The following is a 12,943-nucleotide window of genomic DNA, read 5'->3' as shown; positions in this document are numbered from 1 at the left end:
CTATGCCTGTGGACACACGTCTTCTCCCCTGGGTTCCAACCGGCCCAGGACCCAGGTTGAGTTGGTACTCACTTGCTGGTGAGATGGAGCTTGGGAGAGAGCCCATTTTCTCCGAAAATGGTGATGAAGACATTGGCGTCTGTCCCTGCACCACGAACATCCCCCGTGGCTGTGACCACCTCATACACTGGAGGAGGAAAGGAGAAGACAGGTGGCAGGCTCAGAAAAACACCATGAGTCTTATGTGGGCTTGGAGAAGCCATCGATCCTGCCAACCCTGCAGGGGGTGCCCAGCCACAAAGGACTCTGGGAACTCCTGCTACAGCCTGCAATCTCCTGAGCCACAAGCAGACCCACAGCAAGTCCTACTGTGAGACCAAAACCTCCCGCTTAATGCCGCACACTCATTTGACAGGAAAGGCCGGGGGCAAGTCCAGGTCACACACTATACAGCGTCAGTACCAGAGTCCAGTGCAAGGCCTCCAGATGCCCAGACTGTGTTCTTTCCAGCCCAGCACATGGATGCCTTCCTAGACACGACCTTCAGAGCCCATACCTAGCTCTCACCTTCCTCTTTGCCCTCTGCGCCTCCCTCACCTCCCATGACCTCCTGGGCATTGTCATTCATATCAGGATACTACTATGCACCAGAATGGCTACAATAAAAAAGGCTGACAGTGCTAAGTATTGGCAAGAATGTGGAGCCATTGTACTCTCAGACATTACTAGTGAGAGTGTAAATTGTTACAAGCCCTGGTCACTAAACACAATGTCCACCTGATGACCCCTAGTTCTACTTCTAATTATAATTCTAAGAGAAATTAGTGCATGTGTCCATCAAAAGACGTGTACACGATCTGTAGCAACTTTGTTCATAATAGATAAAAACTGGAAATAACCCAAGAATCCATCAACAGTAGAAAGGTTAAATCAATGGTGATGCATTTATAAAATGTGATAGTACACAACAACCACAAAAAACACAAACTATATAACATGTCACAACATGGATGAATCTCTCAGATATAATATTGAGTGAAAGAGAAACTAGACACCAAAACACTATACTGCACGATCCCATTTATATGAAGTTCAAGAACAGAAAACACTAATCTGTGGTGATAGAATCAGGAAAGCTGTTACCGCTGGGAAGGAGAGTGAAGGAGCTTTCTGGAGGTTGGCTGTGCTCTGTGTCCTGTTCTGAATGGTGGTTACACAAGCATGCACAGATGTAAAAATGTGTCATGTTGTACCTTTGTGAGTTTTGTGCTGAAATATATATTATTTCTCAATTTTAAAAATTTTAACCAAAACATTAACAATTTAGATAGCTGAAGAACTGTCTTGTGGAAGACAAATATATTGTGGAAAACACAAAATTCTGTTTGACCCCAGAGGGACGACCCCAAATTTTAAAGTCCCCTCATCCACACAAAGAACTGTCAGAGTCAGTTGCTCTTAGCACACGGCCTGGTAAGTGGGAGATGCTCAATAAGTAATTGCCTGGGTGGATGAATGAGAAAGCAATCAATGAAATGGATATGAACTATGAAACTAAATGGACCAGTATTTAAATCCCAATTCTATTACTGGCTATGTGGTTTCAACCAAATTTCTTAGCATCACTTCCTCATCTCTAAAATAGGGATGATAATTTCTCCCTTAAAAAGTTATGTTAAGGATTAAATCAAAATAAAGTTTTCAATGGTCATTTTCCTTGACTCAGCGTTTCCATTTCTGGGACCTTATCTTGCAGACACTCTTCCACAGTTGGATGAAAGAAGTGCATTCCATAAGGAGTTGGACTTATCCTCATCACAATCATCACCACCATCATCATCTCCATTGTTGCCAGCAGCAGCAGCAATCACTGCCTCATCATCACTGCATCAGCTCATTCACCACTTTCCAAGGAGGCTGCCTTGGGAGATTGTATCCCAACATGTCTCTGGGCAACCCCTGTCTGGTTGTAGGAGAGGAGAGGCCCGAGGCTGGAGGCTTGTGCAGGATGGCCTCTTGGGTCCCTTTGGGTTTCAGATTCTGCTGAGTCATTCTCTTCCCTTCATAGGCCCTGTCTCAGTCGGGCGATACACTGAGGTGCCTTCTCTGGTTTACCTGGCAAGAAGGTGGAGCATTTCAAAGCGGCTCCCGTGCCCCCCAGGAGACTAAAAGGATAAGGCCCTGGGCCCGGAGCACTGCCTTCTCCACCCGGACCATAGCTTCTCTCCGGAAAAGCCAGAGACCCCCGTCCTCCCGAGGCCACAGTGACAGAGTCCCCAGTCCCCACTGGGCATGTGAGGAGAGGTCAGGCCTCCTCCCCACCACATCCCTTCACAGCCTGGTCAGGTCAGGCCCTGCCTGAAGCAGCCCGCACCGTGGAGACCGGGCTGGAACATGGCTCTGGGGATGTGTACAACCTGAAGAGTTGGGCGCTGTGGCTCCAGTGCATTCTGTGCACTAAGGCCGTGACCAAGGGCAGGTCGCCTTGCCTCTCGAGCAGTGGGGGTCTCGTGTATCACCTGCTCCATCTACGCCAAGGGTTGCAGCACAGGTGCAACCTCCCATTCCTCCCTCAAAGCACCGGAAGCTCCCAGGCACCGCGCTGCCCGCCCGCCCTTGGCCTGCGCCCTCACCTCGGGCCTTGTAGTACTCATGCTCCAGCTCGTCCTCGTTGTCCTCTGAGTCATAGTTCAGCAGCTCCTCCTCGTACAGCGCGATGAAGTCAATGTCTTTCTTCCTCCTCTTTTTCTTCTGGGGCATCATTTTGCCAGCTGCCCTTTCCTGGCACTTGCTGGCTCACTGCACCCACCTCCCTGCACCTCCTTGGACCCTCAACCCTCTCCCCCTACGCTCCTGTGCCCACGTCTGGTGGGGCCAGAGCCCACACTCGGTGTACCCTGTGCCCACCGTGCTGCTCCCGTTCCCCTCACTTCTTTGGCCTCTGAGCCCTTCCTATCCCTGGCCCCTCTCTCTGCCACTCTCTGGCTGGCCACCTCCTCCTGCTCCTGCCCTGGGGTTTCTCCTTAGGCCTTATCATTTATTCATGGGGACTGAAAGCAGGCCGTCCTCCTTCCTCCCAGCCCCTCCCATCAGCCCCCCCTCTCCCCTTCATGGAGAATCAGGTGAAATCGAACCCTTAGCATCAGCTTCCCACCTGGCCTCCCAGCAAGGGGGCCCGGGGACTCTTCCAGAATCCCCCCCCCCAAAAGGCAGGTGGTGGCCTCCCCCCCCCCCCCCCCCCCCCCCCCGTGGAGATCCCCCTGGCCTCCCAGGTCTCAAAGGCCATGAATGACGTCCTCAGGCCTGAGACCTTCCTGAGGAGGGCAGGGCCCCAGATCAGCCAAGCTGCCAGGACTCAGAGGTATCCATGTCTCTCCATTATTCATGACCTCTGATCATCTTACGGAGCAGGCGAGGTCCTCACTGGCTTCTTCTAATCTTTCTCTCTGCTTCCACCTCAAGACTGATGCCTCTGGAAGTGGCCATTCAGCCAGGGGACACCTGCTGCCCTTCAGCGATGCCCCTCAGACCAGCACTCAGACCACCCACAAAGCACACACTGAGTTGTGAGTTACAGCATCGCTTGACCCAAGCCAAGTTCCCTGGGGAAGCCCACCACCTCCTGGTGACCCACAGTGCCAGACGGGGCGGGCAAAACTAACCAGCATCTGTTTAACAACAGCTCGCCGTGTGTCGTATTGCCCCCTGCACTCTCTCATGAAACAGGAAAAAACCCTCAGAGCCCACTGTGGATGCCAAACCCACTCCACAGCCCCACGTGGGGGATTCTGAGTCACAGCAAGACAACCGGCGCCCAGAGGCCCCTTTCTACCCTGATCAGCAAGGAAAGTTTCCTTTAGGGTCGCTAGACTCCTCTTCCTTGCTTATTCTACATTATTAAGACTTTGTGAAGACACTTCATTAGGATTTTATTAAGGTTTCTTACAACCCAAGTTGCAAGGTTTCTATGTAATCCTGAAATACTAGAAATTTTCAATCCACTTGCAACTCTCATCCCTCTGTCCTGGCCGTGTGAGGCCGTCGGAGAGAACTGGGCCTGACCACCACCTCTTGGCCGTGTGGCCTGGACAGGCCTGCCTCCCATCCATAAGGAGCACTAGTGACCCAGTAAAGCATACTGAGCCCTTGGGAAAGTGCTCAGGAAGTGGCAGCCTCTGGGACACAGTCGGGCTTAGCAAATGCTTATGACTCTAATGGGTATTTCTTCCTTATGTCAGATGCGGGGGGGGGGGGGGGGTGTTGGTTATTATCCCAGGTTGTTCCAGAAGCCCTCTTTCAGGTCCCATGTGCAAGGGCAGGCCCCTGTGTCCTCCTTCCTCAGAGACAGCCCACCACAGCACAAAGGGGCCACAGTGGACAGACTGAAACATCTGCATCCTCCCCATTTCCAGGGAGGATGTCTTTAAGGGCGTGTTCACTTAACGCCCTCCCCCTGCTTCTCCCAGCCATGAGCTCTCTGGGGGCATGGACCACAGGCCAGGTTCAGTGTAAGGGTCCCAGCACCTGTAACACACCCAGCACACAGGCAGCCTCCATATGCATTTGTCCCATGAATGAACAAATGAACGAACGAAGTGCAGGAAGATCTGATAAGCAGTCATAAAACAAAGCTCACTGTGTCCACAAGGAAATGAAAAACACATTAGAAGGAATCAACAGTAGATTAGCGAACAGAGAAGAACGGATCAGGGATGTAGAAACAGACTAGTGGAAATCAACCAATCAGAATGGCAGAAAGAAAAACGAATTGTTTAAAAATTAGGATAGTTTAAGGGATCTCTGGGATCACATCAAGTGCTCAAAAATTCACATTATAGGGATTCCCAGAAGGAGGTGAAAGAGAGAAAGGAACAGGAACTTTAGGTAAAGAAATGATGGCTGAAAACTTTCCTAACCTGGGAAAGGAAAACTTTCCTAACCAGAAGCACAGTTCCAAACAAGATGACCCAAAGAGACATATCGTAGTTAAAGTAGCAAAAGTGAAAGATAAAGAAACAATCTTGAGCCCAGCCAGTGCTGCTCAGTGGTTGAGCATTGACCCATGAACCAAGAGGTCACTGGTTTGATCCCAGGTCAGGGCACATGCCCAGGTTGCAAGCTCAATCCCCAGTAGAGGGTGTGCAGGAGGCAGCTGAAAGATGTTTCTCTCTCATGGATGCTTCTGTCTCTCTATCCCTCTCCCTTCCTCTCTCTAAAATCAATAATCATATATATTTTTTAAATGATTAAAAGGAAAAATGTATCAAACTCAACTCAAACTGCAACAGGTAGTTATGGGATACACAACACAAAACGATCTAAAATATGACATTAATAACATAAAAAATGAAGAAGGGAGTAAAAATGTAGTCCTTATAGAATATATTCAAATTAAACAACTATCAGCTTAAAATAGACTGCTATCTATAATGATGTACATAAACCTCATGGTAACCACAAACCAAGAACCTACACAAGATATACAAAGAATAAAGAGAAAGGAACCCAAACCAAACACTAAAGAAAAACAACCCACAAAGGAAGTGAGAAGAATGGAATAGAGAACACCCATAAGAACAATTAAAAAATGGCTATATGTACATATTAATCAATAATTACTTTAAATGTAAATGAATTAAATGCTGCAATAAAGAGACATAGGGTGGCTGAATGGATTAAGGAACATGACCCATCTATGTGCTGCTTGTGAGACTCACTTCAAATCAAAAGACAATGCAGACTGAAAGTGATGGGATGGAAAAAGATATTCCATGCAAACAGAAATGAAAAGAAAGAGTAGCAATGCTTATATTGGACCCAAAAAAAAGGCTTTAAAAGTAAAAAAAAAAAAAAAAAAAAAAGGCAAAGAAGGACATTACATAGTTATGTAGGGTTATAAAGGGTTCAATCCAAGAAGAGGATATATCATAAATATATACACACCCAACATAGGAGTGCCTAAATATGTACAGCAATTATTAGTGGACATAAGGGAGAAATCCACAGTAATACAATAATAATCTATATAATAAAAGCCTAAGAGACCATTATGGTGGAACAACCAGAATGACCGGTCACTATGATGTGCATTGACCACCAGGGGGCAGACACTCAATGCAGGAGCTGCCCCCTGGTGGTCAGTGCACTCCCACAGGGGGAGCGCTGCTCAGCCAGAAGCCGGGCTCACGGATGGAGAGCGCTGTGGAGGTGGTGGCAGCACTAAGGAGCAGTGAACAGACAGGCAGTAAGGAGTGAGGGGTCCTGGACTGTGAGAGGGCTCAGGCCAGGCTGAGAGACTTCCCCCCTCCCCCGTGCATGAATTTCATGCACTGGGCCTCTAATAGTGTATAATAGGATGTGGAGTAATAGGATGTGGAGAAAAGGAAGCCCTCTTACACTGTTGATGGGATTGTAAAATTAGTGCCGCCACAATTAAAACAGTATGGAGATTCCTTAAAAAATTAAAAATAGAGCTGCCATATGATCCAGCAATTCCACATCCAGAGATTTACCCCAAGAAAACGAAAACACAAATTTTAAACGCAGCCGTACTAGTAATAGATGAAATATGAAAGCAACACGGGTGTCCGCCAGTAGATGACTGGATAGAGAAGATGTGGTTCATGTATACAATGGAATATTATTCAGCAATAAAATAAAAAAAAGAATGAAGCCCTGGCCAGTGTGGTTGGAGAGTCATTCCATGCACGGAAGAGTTGCAGGTTCGGTTCCCAGTCAGGGCACATCCCAGGATTCAGGTTCCATCCCCAGTCGGGGTGCATACAGGAAGCCAACCTGACCAACGTCTCTCTCACACATTGATGTTTCTCTCTTCCTTTTCCCTCATTTCTCTCTAGATCAATAAAAAACATATTCTTAGATGAGGATTTTTCAAAAAATGAACTTTTGGCATTTGTGGCAACATGGATGGATCTAGAGGCATTATGCTAAGTAAAATAAGTCAGAGAAAGATGAATATTATATGATTTCATTAATATGTGGAATCTGAAAAAAATGAATAAATAAAACAAAACAGAAACATACCCATAGATATAGAGAACAAGCTGATGGTTGCCAAAGGGTAGGGTGTAGGAAATGAAAATTTTTTTAAAAAATGTTTCCACTCAATACACATAAAAAATGCATATAAAATGTATTAAAATAGCTAGGTTAAAAGAAAAGTTCACATAACGCAAAAAAATAAAAAATGAAAGAAATAAGTATTAAGACTATTAAGATATTCCCTACCCCCCACCTCCCAAAAATGCTGAGTCCCACCCTGGGTCCCACCCTGGGTCCTACCCCGAGATCCCTATCTCTTGGTCTGGGTGGAGTTTCCAGGGCTCCCAGCTGATATGGGACATCTGAGCAGCATGGGACACTCACATCCCTGGGGCAGCTTTGTTCCTTGGAGACACCCAGGCTCCCACCAGGAGCAGGCACTCTGCCTTAAACAACTCACCCCAAAAAGATCAGCTTCACCTCCTCCCCTGTTCTGCAGAGGGACAGCCCTAAAGTCAGCTCCAAGTCGGAATGAGGGGTAGGAGTGAAGTTTAATTGTGGGTGACACACGCCCCCTGCTGGCATCATGCGGTTTGACCTCTGTTGTTAATTAAACATTTGGGTTTTTCGGGAGACTTTAATTATTGGGAAAAACTAGGGAAATAACCATTTTGCATGAGGATCCCTTTAGAGAAAAAGTAAAATAAAGTATTCATTTTGCATGAGGGCCCATTCAGAGAAAAAAAAACAATAAAATGTTCATTAGAATGTTTTTTCAAAAGATTGAAATAAAAATATTTGTGCCCTGGCCGGTATGGTTCAGTTGGATGAGCTTCATCCCATGTACCAAGAGGTCGCCAGTTTGATTCCTGGTCAGAGCACATTCCTGGGTTTTGGGCTCCATCCCCAGTAGGAGGCAGCTATCAATGCTTCTCTCTCTCTCTCTCTCTCTCTCTCTCTCTCTCTCTCTCTCTCCTCCCCCCCCCCCTTTCTCCTTTCCTCTCTCAAAAAAATCACTAAAAACATATTTTTAAAGTGTATTTATTAGAGATCCTCACGGCATTAGAACATGACGATTAAGAGGATGGGGTCTCAGACAATCGCAGGTGTACCAGGGATGTGGGCAACTAGAGCTCCCATAGAGCGGCAGTGTAACCTGGTACTGCCACTTTTGAAAAGAGCTTGGCACTTTCTTATAAAGCTAACCAAGCACTTCCCACACGACCCAGAAATTCTTCTCCTGGGTACTGACCTACGAGAAATGAAAACGTATGTCCACACAAAATCTGCATGTGAGTGTTCAGAGAAGCTTTATTCATAAAGGGCAAAAACTGGAAAACAACTCAGGGGCCCATCACTGGCCATCGTACTCGGCCACAAAAGGAATGAAGTAGTGATACATGCGCCCACGTGGATGAATGATGCAGTGTTCCCTTGTTACCCCTCTCCTAAAAGCAAATTACCAATTCCTCAGCCCCATTCACAAGTCCCCCCAAAATCTGGTGCTGTCTACTACTCCAGCCGTGTCCCAGTCCCCAGGATCCCAGCCCCACCCCACCTGAGCACACTCCCCAAATGCTTTTGTTTCCTGATGACCTTCATATTCGGGTCCACGTCCCCTTCTCTGACTGGCAGACTCCAAAGCGCAATCCAAGACCTGGTCCCTGGTCATTCTGTAAAACCCGCCTCCCGTTTGCTCTGACCTGGCTCCTGGCACACACCTCACTGTTTTGTAATCCCTTCTGTAGCTGGCACCTCGAGCAAGCAGGCCTGTGGCTGTGACAATTTGCTGGGTAGGGGTAAGCCTTCCCGTGACACTGGGTAAAATCTCACACGCACCCCTGACTTTGCTGATCAACATAAGGTTCCTCTAAGTGACAAACACTGTCTCATGTCAGCAGCTAGGACTGCGGAGTCCGCGTGGTGGCCCACATCCAGTGTATGTGAAACTCTGGCTTTTGCATGAGGGTCTCTAATAAATATATTTCATCCCCTCTCCAGCCAGGCTCAGCTGCCGCCTTAGGAGGGGCTGCCACCTTCTGTCTTGCTCACCTCATCCCTCTCTTAGGAGCTGGTCTGACCCAGCCCCACTGTGGGGTTGGGCCTCATGGATGGGTAAGGCCCATGCTTCCATGGACACCTCTGCAGGTTTGCTCCCAGGCTTCCCTCCCACCCTGTGCCCTGAGCAGGGCCATGGCCTTCCCTTGGGTAGACAGTCCCCAGTCCCACCTCAGCTTCTGCCCAGCAGTGCGCCCTACAGACTCCTACTGCCAAGGAGGCCACCCTCACCAAAGAAAAATCCCTTCTTATTTTTATTGTTACTTTTTTTAATCCTCACCCAAGGATATGTTTTTAGAGAGAGAGAGGAATGGAGAGAGATAGAAACATTGATGTGAGAGAGAAGCATTAATCAGAGCTCAAACCCGAAACCTGGGTATATGCCCTCACTGGGAATGGAACCTGAGACCTTTTGGTGTATAGAATGATGCTCCAACCGACTGAGCCACACCACTGAAAATCCCTTCTTACATGACCTCTGGCTGACACATCCCTACCAGCAGGACTCCATGGGAACTTTCCCAACTCAGCTGACTCTGCTACTCAGGCCCCTTGAGCTTCCCCAGGCAAGAGGGGGCGCCAGTGCTCAGTGTCCCAACTACATGCTCTCTGGGTGGTTCCATGGAAACCCCTCCCACTAAGCCTGGGGCTGGAGAGGCAGCAATGAGCACCCCCTTCACCCCTCTACCTTAAGGTTGGTTCTTTACATTGCACTTGCTTCCCCACAACTTGACCCCTGCCTGGCACCTAGTTACCCCTTCCTCACCCTTCAGCTGTCACCTCCATTGTCACTTCCCCAGGGGAATGCTCTTCTGGACTCAACCTCAGGTCAGCCACACTTGTATGCTTCTTTCAGTCTATAATTAAACATTGAGCCGTGACACGTTTTTATTACCTCTGTTCCTCTGGTCAGACCCTATGTCCCGTGAATGCAGAGATGGCATGTGTATTCCCAAAAAGTAGCCTGGCCCAAAGTAGGAGCTCAAGAAATACTTGTAGAGAAGAGGATATATAGACAATGGAATATCACAGTAATGAACAAAAAAAGACATCTTGCCATTTGTGACAACATGGATAGACCTAGAGGATACTATGCTAAGTGAAATAAGTCAGGCAGAGAAAGCCAAATAGCACATGGTTTCACTTAAATGTGGAATCTAAAAACAAAACAAACAAAAACAGATTCATAGAAACAGAGACCAAAGGGATGCCAGAAGGGAGGGGGTGGAGGGAGGGGGGAAAAGGGGAAAGGGAAAATATAGTCTATAATATTGTGATAAGTTTACACGGTGACAAGAGTTACTAAAATTAGTGAGGTGATCACATTGTAGGGTCTAAAAGTGTCAAATTACTATATTCTGCACCTGAAACAAATACTGTATAACTAATATAATATTGTATACCAACTATACTTAAATTTAAAAATAAAAATAAATACTTGTTGAATGAAGTGACAAGTGGTGTGCATCTGATAAGTGTTTAAGTAAATAAATGGGCTACATTAAACTCCTGTCCCTCTGCTCATCGATTCATTCATTCAAAAATAGGTATTGAAGTCCTACTTCCGTGGCCCTCAGCCCTTTTTCTTACTATGACAGACTAGAATACAGAGCCCAGGCCCCAGGGCTGACCCTCGAATGATATCCTTAGGCTCCACAGTTGCTCACTCGAGTGTTTGGCATTTTATAAACTGTAATCAGGAAATGTTTAAAGGCCTTGTATCTGGCACTGAAGTTCCTGGGGGCAGAAGGTGAGCTGAGCTCCAGGCTCAGCAGGAGACCAAGGGCACAGAGAATGCTGAAGCTGCTCCCAAGAGAGAGTGCAGAGCTGTGATCTCCACTCAGCCGGTGCTGGGGAGCTGAGGACTGGGAGGCGAAGGAGGGAGAGGACGAGGAGGAGGCAGCGACGGGATGAGGCTGGGGCCGCATGGCATGTCCGAGTTGGGAGGTTGACCAGTGGATGGGCAGTCCAAGGACGTGTGACCCGGGCACTCACCATGTTCCTGCTGGGGCTGCCCGTTTGGAAGTGGTTTCCATGTCTTTCCCATCTCCTCTCACACACTCTGGCCCACATCCTAAGATCATTCATATCAAAGGGCTGTGCTGAGGCAGGGGGATCATGAAAACGTCCCTGGGAATTTGCAGAAAGCACAGGGAAGGTGTTAGACTTCCCCAAACTGCAGATACAAGGAAGCTAAGCCATCTCATCTACCTCTCCTAGGCCAGGCAGGCCCCAGCCACGGGCAGTTTGTGCATGAATTCAAGATTCAAAAATATAGTCCTACTTTAAACAGGAGGTTGGCATTGAAAGAACTTTAAAAAAAAAAAAAAAAAGAAGAAGAGGATAATTAATGCTCAGATGCCTTTGATGCGATTCTGGACCTAAGAGAGGCAGGACTGCATGCTGGGGTGGGTGGGGGTGAGGGGCTGCTTCCAGGTGGGAGCACATCCCAAGCCCCGCCTGCTCTGCAGCCTCCAGCCCTCAGGAACCAGGGGCCCTTCCTCCTCCTATGGCAGCCTGTGGTCCTCGGTCATGTCCTCCTGCTCCCGTGTACTGACAATTCAGCGCTCCCCCCAGCTTGGTCTGGATCTGGTCCCTGAGCCCTTCCGTGAGCTCACCTGTATCTCTGCTTTGATTGCCACCCCTGCCCAGAGTGGCTGTGCATGCTTCCCAAGACCAGGCCACCTCCCACAGTGACGGTGCTGTCTGTGTCAGGCCTCCTGTCCAGCCCAGTCCCCCAACACATACACACACACAGCCAAGGCCAGAGCCCTTGCTAGATGAATCATTTGTCTGGTTTTATTGGGTGGAAATTGAGGGCTTTTCAAACACAGTGACAGATACAAAGAACCCTGATTATGTTCTGAGGCATAAGTCACAGCCGACACTTAGAATCACTCAAGGACCACACACAAGCCGGGGTTATGCTGCAGGAGTTGGTAGGAGCCCCTGCTCCCAGGACAACATTTGCATGAAAACAAATAATGCTGCAGCCCCTCCAGACGCCTGGGAGGGCACAGAGCATTCCTTTCCAGGGCTGGGGAGGAGCAAGTCCACAGGGCAGAGGGATTTTAAAGCATCTCTGCTGCTCCACGCCCAGGTCGAGTGTCTCCACATCCCAGCGAATGAACAGCATCTGTCTTTCTCATTTCCAATGGGAGAGGCTGCGTGGGACACAGCGCAGTGTGGTGCGGGGCAGATGAGGCTGAGGAGCACATGAAGGTGTGACGGTCACGGCCACATGGCCACTTTCTCTTTAACAAAGGAGGCCACTCAGGGATGAATTGGTGCCACCACCTCTCAGGGACAAACTCCGCTGGCTGCCTTCACCTGAACCCCAAGGCAGGGAACTAACATCAAGCCTGGCTGAAGCCACATGAGGGCAGTGGGCACATGGCTGCAGGCCCCCTCCCCTCACCCTGTTCCTCTGCTGACCTCACCGTCTGTCCCGACTTCATTTTGGGGAGTGAGGTGGCAGGAGATTGACTCCTCTGTGCCATTGACAACCCATTTATGCCCATTGAGTTAAAGGTTAGTTTTTTTAAAAAAAAACAAAAACATATACATCTATTTCATAGCTCTTTGAAGAAGAGTATGGCTTTCTGAATGGGGGTGTAGACAGGTCCAGAAAGAGAATCTGTAAGCCACGAAGCCTAGCTGCACCCCTACAATGTGTGTGCAGAGTGTGGGAGTCCCAGGGAGAAACAGCTGTCCCTCAAAGCAACTTTGAGTGGAGGAGCTTGCTTAGAAGCCAGTCAGAGTGGGGGCCAAGGGTCCTGCTAGCTCCCTGGGGGCAGGCAGGAGCTGTGGCTTGGGACCCACCAGCCTCCACCCACAGGGCCACAGCACCAGGGGGCTGGCACCACAAGCCGAATGCCAACTC

At 48.5% G+C, this 12,943-nt stretch overlaps 1 protein-coding gene across 2 annotated transcripts in view; it reads right to left on the bottom strand.

Annotated features, from left to right (window-relative positions):
• The window catches only part of LOXHD1 (lipoxygenase homology domains 1), a 108,677-nt gene extending 105,914 nt beyond the window's left edge, over positions 1-2,763 (bottom strand). For both annotated transcript variants that reach the window (XM_036323669.1, XM_036323670.1), the window contains exons 1-2: positions 2,634-2,763; positions 73-187 (exon numbers count right to left, since the gene is read on the bottom strand). In XM_036323669.1, the coding sequence (XP_036179562.1) occupies positions 73-187; positions 2,634-2,763 (245 nt within the window). The remainder of the gene's footprint in view (positions 1-72; positions 188-2,633) is intronic.
• Between the last annotated feature and the right edge of the window lie 10,180 nt (positions 2,764-12,943).

The sequence above is a fragment of the Myotis myotis genome, unplaced genomic scaffold, assembly GCF_014108235.1.
Source record: "Myotis myotis isolate mMyoMyo1 unplaced genomic scaffold, mMyoMyo1.p scaffold_m19_p_9, whole genome shotgun sequence".
In the NCBI taxonomy this organism is placed as follows: domain Eukaryota; kingdom Metazoa; phylum Chordata; class Mammalia; order Chiroptera; family Vespertilionidae; genus Myotis; species Myotis myotis.
The sequence above is the reverse complement of the archived record's forward strand: the minus strand, read 5'-3'. Positions and strand labels throughout refer to the sequence as shown.